Raw genomic sequence first — 20,000 nt, 5'->3', positions numbered from 1 at the left:
TTGCCTGACGTGCCTGCAAGAATATGATCAGTGTGATGACGTGTTCGCTCGCCCTGGGTTTGGCGACCATTCTCTTGTGGGTTTAGATATTGATGGGGAGATTTTCCATCACGAGAGAGAGAGAGAGATAGATAGAGAGAGAGAGAGAGAGACAGACAGACAGACAGACAGAGAAACGAAACGAAATGAAAGTTTATTCAATAAGGCCATGGCCCCATTCGAAGGGGTGATTACATATCTTATATGAAAAGATTTGCATAAGGAAAAATCTTACTACATGTATGCTCAAACAAAGCTCTGTTCTGTTTAACCAGTCATGAAACTACGTCTTTTTATTTATTAATTTTTTTTAATGATTTATGAAAAGATATGACAAGATTAGAAAAAAGACGTTATCATTTGTAGAATACAGAAGTAATACTAACCGAAAATTACTTGGTCTGCTTTAGTATCTCAACGGAATATATCTCTGTCTCAAGTCATCTAATACAGGACAACATGACACGAAATGGACTTCATCTTCTTTTGCAGATCTACATTACGGACATACCACATGTTTGCTGTGCTGGTCTTGTATCTTTTATTGTGTACATTGATATCAGATACACCAAAACGAAACTTTGTTAAAGCACATCTAATGACTCGGTTAATATTCTTTGCTAAATATGGTTCTGTGAAATGATTCCTTTTAAACAATGTGAACAAAGATAATATTTCACTATTTTGTACATGGTCGTTCCACTCCTGCCATCTACAGTCGACCATACGCTGTTCACAGCAAACAAGAAATTCATGAACACATCCAACCCCTTGATTAAGCCATACAAACGCAAAACTATTACTACATAAACATTTTCGAATGCTAGTTACCCATGTTACCCTTCCCCCAGCATCCAAATCAAATAAGCAGGCAATCTGCATTCATTCATTTGAACCAGTTTCAACAAATACCTAATGCATTTTACATACGAATTAATATAAATCTGGTACTACCAAGTTCACCGTACACTAAGTCATTTGGCGTTCTTCTGTCCACCTGCAAAATCCTTTTCATAGCAAACAAATGTAGTTTTTCTATCTCGTACCCTTTTTCCACCCCCAAATCTCAGCACCGTACTGTACTGTAGGCTAGGCTTGAACATCAAACAATTAAAAAAATAGTTTAACAGAATTACTTTCAAACTTGTATATTAATTGTAATATGCTCAAGACGGCTCGTTTCCCTTTGCTAACAAAGTTTCGACATGCGAACGTAAAACTAAGTTTTGTGGAAAAGAACAAACCAAGATACTGATAGGTATTCATGACAGAAATTTGAAAATTCCCCCTCAAACCATCTTTCATATACAGCTAAATACCCACCCTTTCTGAAAACCACTACATTTGTTTTATCCATATTTACTTTAAGTTCCAACCTATTTGCTGCTTTGCGCAAATTGTTTAACTAGTTTTGTAAACCCACAACAGTTTCAGATAATAAAACAATATCATCCGCAAACAACAATATCAATAACCCTATCAAATCGAAAGTGACACTATGTCTACCATTTTCTTAAATTTCTGGGGCTAATTCATTGATAAACAGAGAAAATAAAATAGGACTACAAACATCACCCTGTTCAATCCCCTGTGTAGATCTAATATGCTCACTAAATTTAACACCACGTTTTATTTTAGCTTTGACATCATAGTACATACTTTTAATACAGCAATAAAGTTTACCTTTTATACCATTTTTAGTAAGAATCGGCCATAAAAGTTTTCTTGATACTGAATCAAAGGCTTTTTCGAAGTCTATAAAAGCAACGTATAATTTTCGATTATGTGCAAACTGCTTTTGAACAGCTGCCATTAAAGTGAACATATGATCAATAGTACTATAACCCTTCTTAAAGCCAGCTTGGTATTCACCTGTCATGCCGTTTAATTTTATCCATTAAGTTAATCTTTCGTTGATAATGGAACCGTACAGTTAATTTTCAATATCACATAACGATATCCCTCAATAGTTATTCGGCTCATTTCTTTCACCTTTTTCAAAGAGAGAAATGGTATTTGACTCTGACAAGTTTTCAGGATAGACTCCCTGGTCAAACAAAACATTAAATAACTTGACAAGAAAATTGATGGCATGGCCAAAATTTGTTGTTATATATATATATATATATATATATATATATATATATAATTTACTAATCATTCCATCCGGTCCAGCAGATTTGCCATTTTTTTAACTTTCGTATTGCTAAAAGTACTTCTTCTTAGGTGATAGGCTGATCTAAAAACACCGTGTTCAGATCTTCCATTGTCATAATATGTTCATCATCACGTGACATTTCATTTTCCTGAGGACTACAATGAGAAAGAGAGAGACAGAGAGACAGAGACAGACAGACAGATAGACAGAGAGAGCGTGGGAGAGTGAAAACACAGACAGAGACAGACAGACAGACAGACACACGGACAGAAAAACAGAGAGTGACATAGTTAGAGAGACAGACAGGCAGACAAACAGAGATAGAGAGAGAGAGAGAGAGAGAGAGAGAGATACAGAGACAGAGAAGATGCACACGGGGACAGACAGAGATACAGACAGATACAGAGTGCAGACACGGAAAGAGATACATAGACAAAGACGCATAGACAGAGAAAGAGAATGAATGAATGCATAAATGATGGAAAAGATATCAGTCGAGAGAGAGAGAGAGAGAGAGAGAGAGAGAGGTGGCGGAGGAGGAAGGGGTATACAGGAAGTCATCCAGTCATCCAGGCAGGCAGGCAAGCAGATTGATACAGATAGACACAGAAAGAGAGAGAGAGAGAGACATGGAATCACACACACACACACACACACACACACACACACACACACACACACACACACACACACACACACACACAGAGGAGAGAGAAAGACAGACAGATAGACAGACAGAAGAGAGGAGAGAAGAAAGGACACACATATTACGTTCGGTTTAATAGGAGACGTGGTATTCCTTCTAAGCGTTCTCTATCTTCTCTTTATGTCCTTTCTATTCTACTTCCTCATTCTTCACCTTTCGTTCATTATAAAACTTTCAAACTTTGTGTGTCAAAACCTTAAAAACTTATAGATAAATAAAAAAATTAAAAAAAACAAAAAAACTGACAACAACTACTATCTATGTCCCAATGTTGTTTTATCTCCATTATTGAGTTGCTCACGTTACTCAGATACCCGTCGTTTTCATTTGGAGAGAGAGAGAGAGAGAGAGAGAGAGAGAGAGAGAGAGAGAGAGAGAGTGTGTGTGTGTGTGTGTGTGTGTGTGTGTGTGTGTGCCACGTCTGTACGGAAATACTTTTTTTTTTAACTTTTTGCTGGCACTCAGACCAAGTGTTTCCAATCAAAGCCAAGCAATTCCGATTTTTTTTTTCCTTCAGCGAGAGAGGCAGAGAAAGACAGAGATGGGAAGAAAGAAGCAGACAGAGAAAGACAGACAAACAGACAGACAGACAGAGACGGAGTGACAGAGAGACACAGAGGATGGGAGGGAGGTATGGGAGGGAGGTATGGGAGGGAGGTAAAAATAAAGAAAGGAAAGAAAGGATGAAGAAGAAGGAAGGAAGGGAGACAGAGAGGGAGAGAGGGAGAGCGGAGGAGGAAAGAAGGGACGGAGGGAGGGAACCGGAAGGATGGAGGAATGAAGGGTGGAAGGAAGGAAGGAAGGAAAGGAGGAGTGAAGGAAAGAAGGAAAGGAGGAAGGAAGGAAGGGAGGGAGGGAGGAGGGAAGGAAGGAAGGATGAGGGGGTGGAAAGGAAGGAAGGAAGGAAAGGAGGAGGGAAGGAAGGAAGGGAGGGAGGGAGGAAGGAAGGAAAGGTGAAAGGAAGGAACGAACGAGCGAGGAAGGGAGGGAGGGATGGAGGAAGGAAGGAAGGAAGGAAGGAAGGAAGGAAGGAGTGAAGGAGGGAAGAATTGAAGGGAGAGAGAGAGGGAGGAAGGAAGGAAGGAGGGAAGGAAGGTAGGAGGGAAGGAAGGTAGGAGGGAAGGTAGGAAGGAAGGAGGGAAGGAAGGAAGGGTTGAAGAAAGTAAGGAAAGAAGGGTTGAAGGAAAGAAGGAAGGGAAGGAGGGAGGAAAGGAGGGAAGGAAGGAAGCAAGAAAGAAGGGAGGATGGAAGGAATGGAGGGATGGAAAGAGGAATTGAGAAAGGGAGGAATGAAGAAAAGAAAGGAAGAAGGAAGGAGGGGAGGGATAAATGAAAAAAAACACAACCAGACAGAATGTATTCTGTGTTCTATTGTGTGTTCTTAGCAATTCCTTATCATTACGTTCATGACACATTCGTAACTGAAGACGAAATGTTTGATCGCACAATAGAAATATTACGTTGTTTAAACAAAAAACAAACAAAAAAATTCACTCCAGGAGAAAAATTAAAAAAAAGAGGGAAAGATGACAAATTACGAGCAACAAGTAAAAAAAGAACAGTCAACTTTGTAATGGAAAGACAGTTATTGTTATGATGATTAAGGGAAATTACAGAGGGGTCGCAAAAGGCATTCATGTTTCCGATTATTTTACTTTGTTATTCTTTTAAAGACAATTCAATCCATTGGTAAAACAGAATATTCTTTCATAAATTCAAATCTTATATAATTGGCCAAGAGAGAAAGAACGAGAGAGAGAGAGAGGGGGGGAGGGAGGGAGAGAGAGAGAGAGAGACAGAAAGAAAGAGAGAGAGACAGTGTGTGTGTGTGTGTGTGTGTGTGTGTGTGTGTGTGTGTGTGTGTGTGTGTGTGTGTGTGTGTGTGTGTGTGTGTGTGTGTGTGTGTGTGCTTCGACAGTGGAACATATTTCTTTTTCTTTTACCATTTAACAAATCATGATAATGGATACAAAACGTGGAACTGGAAAGAAAAAAAATACAACAGAAACATATATATATATACATATTATATACATATAGATATAGATATATAGATGTATTCCAAATGTTGTCAAATGCTGTGCAAAGTAACACACTATTCAGTGTACGTCACACAACGTTTTAAGCCATGATCAGGTCAGCACGAGACTCCAGCCACTTAACAAATTTGTCTTCATTCTTTTTTCTTTTTTTCTTTTTTTTTTCTTCATTTTTCTTTTGTCAGCTCAATTTAAGAAATTCATGGGAATACACCCCAGACAGGACTGTGAAGACTGCGATGCTTACATCGCTGGATTACTAAGACAAAGTCAGTTGTTGTCTCGTTCGTCATTTATCAGATGGATTCCCCCGTCTCCTCGACGAAGGCGGCAGTACGTCGCAGGTCCTCCAGTCCTCCGTAGAGCTTCCGGGCCGCTGGGATTGGGTCGGGCCAGGTTTTCTCTCGGAGCGCTTGGTGGAGCGGGCAGGACTGCAGCAGGTGTTCTGTTGTCTGGCTGCCTGTTCTGCAGGGGCACTGCTCTGTGTCGCCGATACGGAGTTTCGTGTATAAAACAAACTCAGTAAGGTGGAAGATATTAGGGTATACTTCCGATAGTGCATTGTGTGAAATCCAAGAGCAACCCACCACAGTGTCTACTTCACAGGCTGTAATGTCTCATGGAACACTAAAAAAAAAAAAAAACTGCAGGTTTTACTGGGTGGTCCACAGAACCACACCACACATCTCTTTCTGGCCTGTAGTCGATGTAGGAAATCCAGACACTCCCTGTTCTGCATGTTTCTCAACGTGACTGGCCGCTAGCTGAATGGTGAGGGGAATTCTCTGTTCAGCGATGAGGCCACGTTCACATGTGACGGTGAAGACACAGCACTGCAGTACACCATCGTGTGTGACTTCCGCCAGGACTGTACAGATAACACTGATGAAGCATTCTGTCAACACCCTCTGCGTCACGATCCCCTGTGCTCTAACGACCAATACATATAATGCACACACACACACACACACACACACACACACACACACACACACACACACACACACACACACACACACACACACACACACAAGTTTCAAGTTTCAAGTTTTAATTATCCTTTCACTCCTATTGGAGTATGGAGGATTACTGCAAAATACTCATTTTCGTGCCCATAACAAACATTTCCAAATACACAACAATGTCACATAAAGTTGAGAAAACACAAATGTCTTTTAACTCCAAAAGTATAACTAGGCAACATTTGCAAATCTAATCATCTTACTTACAGCTAAAATGACTTTTTTGCCTCCTTTGAGCATATTACAAAAATTAAAAACCGATTTTGGAGACAAATATTTTTTAGGAACATATCTATTTCGTAACTGATCATAATTGGGACATTCCATTATAAAATGAAACTCATCACCAATCACAGACATGTTACAAACCTTACAAAATCGTAACCCTCGTGCACACACACACACACACACACACACACACACACACACACACACACACACACACACACATATATATATATATATATATATATATATAAAGCCAATAATGCAACGAATACTGACTGTGCAGACCATTCTGACAAGATAAATTGTTGGAATGATGTTATCCATACCGCTGTTGTGCTCTGGTCAATGCTGATGACTAAGATTAGCGTTTCTACATTAACCTAGATGGCTCTGGATATTTTAGTCAACAGGTGATGAAAACTGGCGAGTTTTGTCTTGAAAGCCATTATCATTGCACAGTTAAGCTGTGGAAGTGTCTACCTGTCTACACCCGATGCAACGGTCATTCAGACTGTATCGACAGAGAAGGTGAGCGAGGATGTAAGAGAGTGACATGTGATGGCCTCTACCAGTGTCCAACTTCAGTTTGCGTGCATGGAACTAGCCTCTGCAACGGCTGGGATCGGTGCCCACCGCGGGATGATGAACTCATGTGTGACTTGACCTGTCCTCAAGGTTGCCGATGTCAAGGTCACTGTTTCCTATGCACGCACTCTTTACCCACTGTATCTCCGATACGTGGACGCCAGAGGCTCGAAAATGATAGCGAATAAAGTCATTGGAAATATGTATAACATATGCCTGACATTATAGCATTGTTCACTTGTAAATATTTCACTTGTTAAGCTTCCTAATCTGGAATTTGTTTACTTTTTTGATAATGAGATTAGAACTCTAGATATGGCTGATTTCTTTATTTCCATTTTTTTACCTTCCATATCTACAGATTTTACAGCTTCAGAACAACGCTATCAAAGATTTGCTTCGAGATGAGAAAAATGGTTAAATCGAGAACTTATCTGGAAACCCTTACCAGCGATTAAGCTAGATATTTGCCTCTTGTGATGCATTTGAATGTGTCTTTTTCTACAGTTGAAACCATTGAACCTATTGGTTAAAAAAAATCTCTAAGTTGACCGAATTGGACATAAGAGGGAAACTGGTAATAAACTTTCTTTTCGATACATAATCAAGGTCAAGACATTTGGAAACATTTTTTTTCATCAAACTATAGATTTTGTTGTGGTAACATAGTTCATAAACAGTCAAATAACCTGAAATGTGCTTCACCTTATGCAATAATTCCTTCGTGCACAACACTGTTACCAAGCGAATTCCATGGAGTTTTCTTTCGCTTAGTTTGCACCGTTGGTGTTTCAGGTAATGTCCTTTGCTTCAGACGCTCTCTGGCAATCCACAATCGAGGGCAACATGGTGATGCATGTTAACCATCTTCAGTTTGCTCAAATCTGTACGGGTTGGTACGTCAGCGTTACTGTGATTATAGACGATTTTCCCCCAATGGAGTGCACCTCCAGTTTGGAAAGACATGGACGAGCAGCGTGGGTTGTAAAGTGACTGGATTTCTGTCAGTTCTGTCCAGTGAAGCGTCGATTTTTATCATTCGGTTTATGGTCTGGGATCACATTATCGTCCTTTGTTTCATTGGAAGGTCGTTGAGCATTGATAAAGGTGTACCAATTGCAGCTTGCACATCAGCGTGGCTTGTTGGAACCTTGCTGGCGTTGGTGCCACTGCTTTCCGGACTGTCCCACTGGGGCCTGTATGGGCAGTCTGGTCTGTGTCGTCTGGCTTCATTTCATCGCCCTGATTCCAACCGAGGGTTCTTGTGGTTCACATCTACTGTCGTTGTCAATTTCACATCGGCTTCAATGATTGTGGCAGGCCAGATTGCTGTCAGTATACCAAAGTACAGAATTGCGCTTGATCCTACAAAAACAAAACAAGAGAGGCAAGGCCTTCAAGACTCACTTGTGATACACCTAAAAAAAATCTAATTGTTAAAATGTGTTCTGTATTTGTTATTATAAAGCTTCGCGTTAAAAAAAAAAGAAAGAAAAAAAGTCCTAACCAGATTCGAATTAAGTCCCGTAGCATTAATTACAGAGTAATTTCCCTTTTTTTACTATCTGCACCAAAACGTTTGCAAAATAAATAAAACTTCCATGCTTAGCAAAAGAAGTTCCTGTTTGAACAAAAAAATGATAATAATGACTGCTCTTGTTGTTGTGTCAGAATATCAGATCAAAGTGCCAAGTTTAGAGAATACAAAAAATATAAATATAACAGTAAATGCAGTTTGCATATAATTAGGCTTCATTTTTTAAATATTTTTTTGTGCCCATCCCAGAGGTGCAATATTGTTTTAAACAAGATGACTGGAAAGAACTGAATTTTTCCTATTTTTATGCCTAATTTGGTGTCAACTGACAAAGTATTTGCAGAGAAAATGTCAATGTTAAAGTTTACCACACACACACACACACACACACACACAGACAACCGAACACCGGCTTAAAACATAGACTCACTTTGTTTACACAAGTGAGTCAACAAAACTTCATACCATTCTTTAGTCATCCTGGCTGGCAAACTGGCCCTGACAGATGTGGTTTGCTGCTGTTCCTTTGGACTCGTGACAATAACCACATCCCAAAATGCTGCTGTGTTCAGCAAGATCTATGGTGCACTGAATGTGTGTGTGTGTGTGTGTGTGTGTGTGTGTGTGTGTGTGTGTGTGTTTCATGCGTGTGTGTATGCACACGCGTTGCCCCTGCATGCCTGAGTGTGTGCACTGGCGCGCGTACTCGCGTTGCGTGTTGTCAAGTGTACGAAGACAATAATGACACAGCACCCACACGAAATTATCGACAGAGCTCCGAGACTTCAGACAATTATTGACCTCACTGCCTGCAGTGTCCGCCCTAGGGACCCCAGCAAGGACAGGAGGGTGGAGAGGAGAGGAGAGGGAAGGGGTAAGGGGAGAAAAGGGAAAGAGAGCGGGGGACAGGGGACGGGGGGGTAGGGGAGGGGGTAAGAGGTTGGGTGGGGGTGGAGGGGAATGGAGGAGGAGGAGGAGAAGGAAGAGAAAAAGCCAGTAGGAAATGAGAGGTATTTTCTCCTAATCCCAACGATTTCGAAATCTGAGAAAGCAGACAAATAAGAAAGCGGGCGATACGAAGCAGACGTAGATAGATGTAAACAGGAAGGAGGACAAGGGGGTGGGAGAGTGAGGAGGGGATAGGGATGGAGGATAGTAAGAGTGTGGAGGGGGATGGATGGAATAGTGAGGAGGTTGCTGGTTTGGAGATCGGTGGGGGCTGGAGGGGTTGGGGGGGGGGGGGTGGGGGGGGGGGGGGGCGGGATTAGACATCCTCCCCCGCTCCCTCACCCCCATCCCCCACCCCTCCCCATCCCTCCCAAAGTCATGGCGGATCGAATGTCTGAATTGTGGACGTTGACTGTCGCGTGAAGGCAAGTTTTTGGTGAAGCCACTTTGTGCAAGAGAAGCATCCGATTTGAGAATTGGGTAAGGTGTGGGTTGAGGGTGTGTGTGTGTAGGTGTGTGTGTGTGTGTGTGTGGGTGGGTGGGGGGAGGGGGTGTCGGGGGTGCGAGCGAGTGTGGTGTTAACCAACGCTCTCTAGCACAGTGCTGTTAAAAAAACAACAAACAAAAAACACACACACACACACACACACACAAACATGCACACACACGCACGCACTGACACACACACACACACACACACACACACAAACTCACCCCTCAGAAAAACAAACATACACACTCACCCCTCCCTCTCTCTTTCTCTCTCACACACACACACAAACACACACACAACAACAACAACAAAACCAACCAAACAAAAAACAACAACCAAAAAAGCACCACACACACACACACACACACACACACACACACACACACACACACTCTCGCACACACACACTTACTCCTCACGCACACAGACTCTCCGCCATCCCCCTTTCTCCCTGTCTCTCTCTCTCTTCTCTGTCTGTCTGTCTGTCTCTCTTTCCCTACATCACATGGGTGTGTAATATGCAGCTTCTGTTCAAACGTGTGTGTGTGTGTGTGTGCGAGTGTGTGTATATATATATATATGTGTGTGTGTGTGTGTGTGTGTGTGTGTGTGTGTGTGTGTGTGTGTGTGTGTGTGTGTGTGTGTGACAGAGTTTGTGTGTGTGACAGAGTTTGTGTGTGTGTGTGTGTGTGTGTACAGTGTGTGCATGTGTGAGTATGCACGAGTTTTTATATTGATATGCACTTGTATGTATCCTAAGTTCTACTGTATCTGTGTTTGTGTATAATTTTCGTTTATATTCATATCTTGTTATGTACTATCCCCCACCCCACCCCACCCCCCAATATTCCTTGTGACCGCGGTACACTTGGTAATAAAGACATATTCTATTCTAATTGTAACAAATTTGAGTGGTAAGGGGCTTTAATTTGGATGAGAAAGGGATTTAAGAATTAGAAACATAAAAAAAAAAAGAAGAAATAGTTTTGGATCAATTCTGTTGGATCAATATCCTGCCGGCGATGCCACTTTTGTAACCGTGAACCGAGTGGTAGGTACATCGTAAAGGGGTTACAAAAGAATGACTGATTTACTGAATTAAAGAGTATGAAGATGAAAGGATAGAAAAGATCCGCGCACAGGCCAAAGACATGTTGAGGCCAGTCACAAAAGGGGGTTTTCTATTGTTTTATCATACACTTGTTATAAGAAGATTTCACTTTCAGTTTCAGTAGCTCAAGGAGGCGTCACTGCGTTCGGACAAATCCATATACGCTACACCACATCTGCCAAGCAGATGCCTGACCAGCAGCGTAACCCAACGCGCTTAGTCAGGCCTTGAGTAAAAGGTTGCCAACAGCACCCGGTGTTCCCAGGCGGTCACCCATCCAAGTACTAACCGGGCCCGACGTTGCTTAACTTCGGTGATCGGACGAGAACCGGCGTTTTCAACGTGGTATGACCGTTGGCAATATTATAAGAAGAAACGATAAGAAGTGAAGACAGTGCCTGAAAGATACAAACAAACAAATGTCATCAATGCAATATGTCAGGAATGCAAGTGGATTGTAAGCACATCATACATTATAGTGGAAAGACTACCACTTGGCTTGGAGTAGGCAACAACATAACATCAATAATGCACATGTGTGAAGACTAGACACTGACAGCAAATGACATTTCGAATATATTTAAATAGTGTAGACAAAAGCGGTTGAAACTAAGCTGATTTAGTGAAAGTACACCAACAGTACAGATTATGTAAAGCCTATACTGTGTCAATGACTCAAATGAAATAGTTATGTTGCACTATACTGGAGTAGGCTGTATAGGAGACAGCATGGTTGCTAAATTACAATAAACAGACTGTGATACATATCAGATGGTTTTAACCAATAACTGATATTAATCCAGCATTATCTTGTAAACACATCAACAGAAGACAAGGCACACAGTAACTGAGTGACTGGTAGAACTGAGAGTCAGTGCAAGAGACTGTAGCAGTACAACTGATAATAATAAATAATATATGAATAATATAAGAGATAATAGAATCAGTGGCTTTGATGTCAAACACTAGTAAACTGAGGTACCAAATAGAAGTCGGTGCTCAATACAACGATTGGAAGAACAATCATGGCTTAACCAAATGGCTTCAGCTAGCAATTGAACTCACAGAAGTTATCCAGTTGCGTCAAACATAAACACAGCAAGCATGGCCTGTGTTCAACATCTAAATCTCCTCCGCGGAAAGCGGGATAAATATCGCCTAACCTTCATCGTTGAGAGTAAATGAGAAAGGTTTTTGCGTCAAGAATCTACGTCAATGACTTTGACGTTCAAACAATTAAATAGTTTCAGTCTCGGAGCAGATCATAGTGATAGAATCATAACTTATGTCAAACAATAATAAGGCGTGTGAACGAACAACTGCAATTCTTCTAACAAAGTTTACCGATCAATGATACTATCAACAAGCTTACAATATGAATGCAAGCAATGTCGAAACTTACAATTTACAAATCATCAGCACAACTTCTACAAAGTACTTACAGTAGAATGTTAGGCAGCTCACTGTGTTTACACTCGATGTCAACTTCGTAGAGCAGCACCTGGGAAAAAGTGACTGGCAGACGCTTACAGCTTTCAGTTCAAAATTTGAAATCGCGTTGACCGCACAAGTTACATCAACAGTCAATGGTTGGACACCATCACTGCAGTGAAACTTAGTGTCAGTTGAAATTCCTACACTGACGAATGATTACACTGAAACCAAATTATGTTTCTAATTGATTGAAGTGTGTGTGTGTGGTGTGTGTGTGTGTGTGTGTGTGTGTGTGTGTGTGTGTGTGTGTGTGTAGGCAGAACAGACATAATCTGGCAGTGAATGATACATAGATCTAGTTTAATAAATGGGCTTTGTTTAGAATGGGATTTGCATTTACAATTCGAATGGCGTCACGCATTCTGCGCGAGTCATTGAAGACCAGCAGGTACAAAGCTGTGAAAAAGGCGTCTGCTATAGTTTGTGTGTGAAGTGGACATTGCAGCCAGCTGAGTACTTTGCTACATATACATATGACTTTGGGGTGGTTTTTGGAAGCACAGTGCGTTGGTAACATTCATATGTTTATCAGGGAATTTAAACAAAGGCTTTCATGTTGTTAAGCTCAAAGTTCGCATGATTCGCTGCAGTCCCATTATTTCTATTACGTTTATTCTAAGTTCAAACACACCCAAACGATCAGCCCTTATTTGTATCTTGTTAAGAATGTCCAACAGCACAAAACATTTTCTTGGTATGTCCTCTCTAAATTCACATTTTCTTACAATATAAACCCAGCCTGGACGGAAACAAATGGTGCCATTTTTGCAAGAACACGCTAGAATCAGAACTTCACTTTTTATTTATGTGTCCCAAGTATGATGAAATAAGAAGTGAATTCATTCCGCCAAAGTATTCTCGAAATCCATGTATGTTTAAATTCTGCTTACTTATGTCTAGTACTAATTAACCTGTTTTAGTTAAGCTGTCCAGTTTTGTTCACAAAGTAATGAATCTGCGGATGCAAGCTACAAAAAATGTATACAGTCCCCTGTGCACAGATCATGTCATCAATCATGTTATGGGCCAGAGGCCTAACATTGAAATATTTTTTACTTATCTCTCTCTCTCTCTCTCTCTCTCTCTCATTAGAGGCATATTATGGCAATGTGGGAGCACTGAACTGGGCGTTCAAATGTCTTTTTTTTTCGAATAAAAGCAAACTTTACCTGTGATAAAAAAAAATTGAGCTATTTTTGTTTGTTTGTCTTTATATTATTATTTCTATTTGTCATTAGTTTTGGTACTTAGGTGAACTACCTCCTTTTCTTAGATTTACCAAAACAAACAAACAAACAAAAAACAAACAAAAACAAACAAAAAACAACAACAGAATATCATGTATCAACAATGTACAGAATATCATGTATCATATAAACGACGACACTAATTAGCACGGAAAATGATTTGTGATCATCAGTACGTATGTACCTTTTGCAGCCTAGTTATGTGTAATTCAACAAAGTGGGCGAACAAGAAGAAGAAGAACAACAACAACAACAACGACAACGACGACGACGACGACAACAACAAAAAGAACAAGAACAAGAACAACAAGAAGGAGGAGAAAAAGAAAAGGACAAGGAGGAGCATAATAAGAAAGAGAAATAAGGTAATTTGGACAGAAGAAGAACAAGAGGCAAAGCCTTCAATATGCACTTGTGCTTCGCGCTTTATCCAGTAAAGGAATCATGAGGAGAAAAAAAAAAGAGATTTAAAAAATCGTTGAAAAGTGTTTTGTATTATATATTTAAAAAAAACCAAACATATATAAGATAAGCTTGGGGAAAAAAACATTTTTAAACAAGAGGCATGCCATCGGGATCGAACCACACATATTCAGTTCTGATATAAACAGACTAATCCCCGAAGCTGCGGGGACATCTGACGTCAAATGACTGAATTTAAAACTTAAAACAATGTTGAAATTTTCTTCTTCTGTGATGAATAGATGTGGTTGTAGTGGACGTAATAACGCCGCGTTTAAGTCATGTTTTTCGTGTGTTTTATTCTGTCTCCGATTTTTTTAAAAATTTTATTTCGGCGATAAAGAAGACGTTGCCATCTCATTCAAGCGCATGGCAACACATCGGAGATTAATCTCTAGATCTGCACAAACCAGTCTACAACAGGCTGAAAGAAACGATTGATTCAATTTTTCTTTTGTGTTCATTCCAGTTAACTCACTCAGTACGGCCAGTCCTCTCTTCTCCTCTACACAGACCCCTCGGATGTCCAGTGGGTGTCTGAATGACCCAACCTTTAGCTTCCGTCGTCAGAATTGTGGTATTCTTTGTCAACATTCACCTCTTCAGTATAAGATTCTTCTGCTTGCAATATTTTGATGATGGTGATTGGAGTGAAACGCTGTTAACGTCGTCTCTTTCGCCGTTCGTATGGAGAGAGTTAAATTAATTCAGTGTCCACTTTAGGATATTTATATGCAGCAGACGCGTCGATGGTGTAGTTAGTATCACTGTAAGTGTTCTGTCCAGAATTTGTGTTGTTTTTTTTCCTTTTAGCCTAATTGTGAACAAGAAACACGAGGTCATGTCGTATTCGAAAACAACCCACCTTCTTCTAGTCAGCCAAACTTAGTGGAAAACGGTTTTTAGAAATTTTAGAATTTTCGGATTTCGGAACACATCTCAACGAAATAAACCGTTTAATGATTCAGAAAAAAAACCCGGCTTAATTCGGGAGACTTACAATCTGTTATTGGTATGACTGTGGAGATTTTTTTTTTCATACTATATTTAAGCCAGTTTTGGTACTGGCAGACAAAGTGTTTCCAGAGAAAATGGCAATGATAAAGTTGACCACGGACACACACACACACACACACACACACACACACACACACACACACACACACACACACACACACACACACACACACACACACACACACACAGAGAGAGAGAGAGAGAGAGAGAGAGAGAGAGAGAGAACCGAACACCGGATTAAAACATAGACTCACTTTGTTTGCACAAGTGAGTCAAAAATCCACTTTCAAAAACAAGTCTTTCACGGAAACAAAAGAATACTCGCTCGGGTCATTGAGAAATAAAGTTGGCTGACATTTCCAACACACACACACGCCTACACGCACACACACACACACACACACACACACACACACACACACACACACACACACACTGATAGAGTTAATTTCCGTACGTTCAAAAAGACAAACGTCAAATGAAACATCGGCTCAAAAGACAGTAAGTAGAAGCCGATGAAGAATTGTAGGCCTATGTAAATTCCATTAATATGTGCCCTTTGGGTTTGCTTGTTTGTGCCTTTTACTCTAACGATACACAATTATTTCCACACACAAAGAGAAGGAGAAAGAGAGAGAGAGAGTGGGGGAGGGGGAGAGAACGAGAGCGAGCGAGAGAGAGAGAGAGAGAGAAGCAGACAGACAGACTGGTTGACAGAAAGATGGAGAGAATCTAGAGGTTTCACAACAGCAATGGCAGATAAATTCTAAAATGTTTTCAAAGATGACAGAAAGAGAGAGAGAGGGGGGGGGGGGTGGAAGGGGCGCGCGGGCACACACACACACACGCGCGCTCTCTCGCTCTCTCTCTCTCTCTCTCTCGCGCGCGCGCGCGCGAAGAAAGCAAGAAGAAGACAGACGAAGGGGAAAAAAAGATAGAATAAAGCCGAAAAAAACCCAACAAAAACAAAACGAGAGAAGAAAGTCAAAGAAAATAAATTCGTAGAAAATAATCAATCGTTCAACGAAGAATGAAAATAACATCATCAACAACAACAACAACAATAACGACAGAAGAATTCACTACAACGATAAACCAATCACAACACACTTCATCAACAACAGCAAAAACAACAATAACAACAACAACAACAATGCACAACAAAGAGAATAACACAAACAAACAAACAAACAAAACAAGAACACCACAAGAACAAGAAAAAAAAAGAAGATTATTACCCGTGGGGGATAGTAACCAGACACCACTTTCAATAACCGGACAAATCCACCCCCTAACCCAACCCCCCCCCCACCCCCACCCCCACCACACACACACACACCCCAAGCGGTGCAAGAGAGAGTAACCCAAATGGATGGACCCCATCTAAAGTGCATTCAACACCCAAATCCACCCTCCAGCCACGCACACGCACGCGCGCGCGCGCGCGCACACACACACACACAGAGAAAAAGAGGACAGGACAATTATCAATGACCCCTCCACACATACAGAGAGACAGAGAGAGACTGAGAGAGACAGAGAGACAGAGACAGAGAGACTGAGACACAGAGAGAGACACAGATAGAGAGACAGAGAGAGACAGAGACAGACAGAGACAGACAGAGAGAGAGAGAGACAGAGACAGACAGAGACAGAGACAGACAGAGACAGAGTAGGAGGACAGGACAATTAATGACCCCTCCACACGGCTCAAGATGGAGCAGGACATCAGAACCAAGGTCCAGCGGGAAAAAAGATGACCCCGGCCCCAGAAACTAACTGACCAGCACACTCCCGCTCCCGTCCTCGAACAAACCGTGGGTCGTCACGCGACAGGCCGAGAATGGTGCCTCATCATCGTTGGTCTCCCCAAGGGGTGGGATGGAGTTAGGGGTGTAACTGGAAGGGGTGGAGGTGGTTTGAGTTGTTGTGTGTGGTAGGAGGGGGTGGGGAGGAGGAAGTCGTGGTCGGGAGGTGGTGTGTGTGGGGGGAGGGGGGGGGGGTAGGGGGGGATGAGGGGTGGAGGACGATGGGGGGTGGGGAGGAGAAAAGTGTTGGGTGTGTGTGAAGGGGAGTGGGAAGGGTGTGAGGGTGTAAAAAGGGGAGTGTGTGGTTCGTCCGTCGGGATCGACGAGGACCATCTAGTCATCCTGGGGGGTGGGTGGGTTGGGCTCTGTGGGTGCGCAGATGACTGGTCAGGCCAATCCGCGCCCGGAAGGTTCTGACGCAGTGTGGACAGGGGATGGTGGCGGCTGTCGGGGACTTGCTGGCACTGCTTTTCCTGGCCTGTCTGCGTTGCTCTGCTGCAGCGATTCTGTTGGTTTCACAGGATTTGGCGCCTTTGTGGACAGCTGAACGCCACTTTGGTCTGTCCATTGCATTCAGCTCCCATGTGTCGTGGCTGATGTTGAAGGCCTACAGAGAAGCTTTCAGGTGCCTCAGAGAGAGACAGAGAAAGCTTCCCTGAAAGCTTCTCCAAAGGGGAGTGGGATAGTGTGAAGGGGAGGGGGCAGGAGTAGGGTGGGAGGGTGTGAAGGTGGAGGAGAAGGGTGGGAAGGTGTAAAGGGGAGGAGGAGGGTAGGAGGGCGTGAAGGGGAGGGTAATGGTGGGAGGGTTTAAAGGGGGGGGGTGTGAAGGGGAGGGGAGGGGTGAAGGGGAGTGGAAAGGTGTGATGAGAGTAGGAGGGTGTGAAGTGGAGTGGGATGGTGTGAAGGGGAAGGGTTGAAGAGAGTAGGAGGGTGTGAAGGGGAGGGTGGAAGGGTGTGAAGGGAGGTGGAGGGTGTGAAGGGGAGGGTGGAAGGGTGTGAAGAGAGCAGGAGGGTGTGAAGGAGAGGGTGGAAGGGTGTGAATGGGATGTGCGGGTGTGAAGGGGAGGGTGGAAGGGTGTGAAGAGAGTAGGAGGGTGTGAAGGGGAGGGTGGAAGGGTGTGAAGAGAGTAGGAGGGTGTGAAGGGGAGGGTGGAAGGGTGTGAATGGGATGTGGAGGGTGTGAAGGGTAGGGTGGAAGGGTATGAAGGGGGTGATGTGAAGGGGAGGGTGTGAGGGTGTGAAGGGGAGTGGAAGGGTGTAAAGAGAGTAGGAAGGTGTGAAGGGGAGGGGTTGAAGAGAGTAGGAGGGTGTCAAGGGGAGGGTGGAAGAGTATGAAGGGGATGTGGGGGTGTGTGAAGGTGAGGGTGTGAAGGAGTGGGAGGGTGTGAAGAGAGCAGGAGGGTGTGAAGAGAGTAGGAAGGTGTGAAGGGGAGGGGTTGAAGAGAGTAGGAGGGTGTCAAGGGGAGGGTGGAAGGGTATGAAGGGGATGATGTGGAGGGTATGAAAGGGGGGTGTGAGGGTGTGAAGAGAGTAGGAGGGTGTGAAGAGAGTAGGAGGGTGTGAAGGGAAGGGGTTGAAGAGAGTAGGAGGGTGTCAAGGGGAGGGTGGAAGAGTATGAAGGGGATGTGGGGGGGGGTGAAGATGAGGGTGTGAAGGAGTGGGAGGGTGTGAAGAGAGCAGGAGGGTGTGAAGGAGAGGGTGGAAGGGTGTGAATGGGATGTGGGGGTGTGAAGGGGAGAGTGGAAGGATGTGAAGGGAAGGGGTTGAAGAGAGTAGGAGGGTGTCAAGGGGAGGGTGGAAGAGTATGAAGGGGATGTGGGGGGGTGAAGATGAGGGTGTGAAGGAGTGTGAGGGTGTGAAGAGAGCAGGAGGTGTGAAGGAGAGGGTGGAAGGGTGTGAATGGGATGTGGGGGTGTGAAGGGGAGGGTGGAAGGGTGTGAAGGGAGTAGGAGGGTGTGAAGGAGAGGGTGTGAAGGAGAGGGTGTGAAGGAGTGTGAGGGTGTGAAGAGAGCAGGAGGTGTGAAGGAGAGGGTGGAAGGGTGTGAATGGGATGTGGGGGTGTGAAGGGAGTAGGAGGGTGTGAAGATGAGGGTGTGAAGGAATGGGAGGGTGTGAAGAGAGCAGGAGGTGTGAAGGAGAGGGTGGAAGGGTGTGAATGGGATGTGGGGGTGTGAAGGGGAGGGTGGAAGGGTGTGAAGGGAGTAGGAGGGTGTGAAGGGGAGAGTGGAAGGGTGTGAAGGGAAGGGGTTGAAGAGAGTAGGAGGGTGTCAGGGGGAGGGTGGAAGAGTATGAAGGGGATGTGGGTGGGTGTGAAGATGAGGGTGTGAAGGAGTGTGAGGGTGTGAAGAGAGTAGGAGGGTGTGAAGAGAGTAAGAAGGTGTGAAGGGGAGGGGTTGAAGAGAGTAGGAGGGTGTCAAGGGGAGGGTGGAAGAGTATGAAGGGGATGTGGGGGTGTGTGAAGATGAGGGTGTGAAGGAGTGGGAGGGTGTGAAGAGAGCAGGAGGGTGTGAAGAGAGCAGGAGGGTGTGAAGGGGAGGGTGAAAGGGTGTGAATGGGATGTGGGGGTGTGAATGGGGAGGGTGGGAGGGTGTGAAGATAGTAGGAGGGTGTGAATGGGGAGGGTGGAAGGGTGTGAAGAGAGTAGGAGGGTGTGAATGGGGAGGGTGGAAGGGTGTGGAAGAGAGTAGGGAGGGTGTGAATGGGGAGGGTGGAAGGGTGTGAAGATAGTAGGAGGGTGTGAATGGGGAGGGTGGAAGGGTGTGAAGATAGTAGGAGGGTGTGAAGGGGAGGGTGGAAGGGTGTGAAGAGAGTAGGAGGGTGTGAAGGGGAGGGTGGAATGGTGTGAAGGGGAGGGCGAGGGATGGTAGAGGGTGGAGGGGTGGGTGAGGGGGAGGGTGAGGGTGGAGGGGAGGGTGGAGGGTGTGAAGGGGAGGAGGGTGTGAAGGGGAGGGTGGAAGGGTGTGAAGGGGAGGGGGAGGAGAAGGGTTGGAGGGTATGAATGGGAGGGCGAGGGAGGAGGGTGGAGGGTAGGAGGGTGTGAAGGGGAGGGTGAGGGTGGGAGACGTAAAGGGGAGGAGGTGGATAAGGGGTGTGAAGGGAAGGGGGA

The 20,000-nt window shown here is 43.8% G+C and overlaps 1 protein-coding gene and 1 non-coding gene across 2 annotated transcripts in view; both read right to left on the bottom strand.

Annotated features, from left to right (window-relative positions):
* LOC143294605 (gastrin/cholecystokinin type B receptor-like) overlaps positions 1-20,000 on the bottom strand; it is an 81,055-nt gene that overhangs the window by 28,624 nt on the left and 32,431 nt on the right. Inside the window, exons 3-5 of the mRNA XM_076605981.1 lie at positions 16,871-16,985; positions 7,891-8,019; positions 5,600-5,727 (exon numbers count right to left, since the gene is read on the bottom strand). Coding sequence (XP_076462096.1) covers positions 5,600-5,727; positions 7,891-8,019; positions 16,871-16,985 — 372 coding nt within the window. The remainder of the gene's footprint in view (positions 1-5,599; positions 5,728-7,890; positions 8,020-16,870; positions 16,986-20,000) is intronic.
* Positions 11,107-11,225, bottom strand: LOC143295549 (5S ribosomal RNA). The gene has a single exon (XR_013057036.1). It is a non-coding gene; the product is annotated as a 5S ribosomal RNA (ribosomal RNA).

Source organism: Babylonia areolata, chromosome 20 (assembly GCF_041734735.1).
Source record: "Babylonia areolata isolate BAREFJ2019XMU chromosome 20, ASM4173473v1, whole genome shotgun sequence".
NCBI lineage: Eukaryota > Metazoa > Mollusca > Gastropoda > Neogastropoda > Buccinidae > Babylonia > Babylonia areolata.
This window is presented reverse-complemented; position numbering and strand designations above follow the sequence as displayed.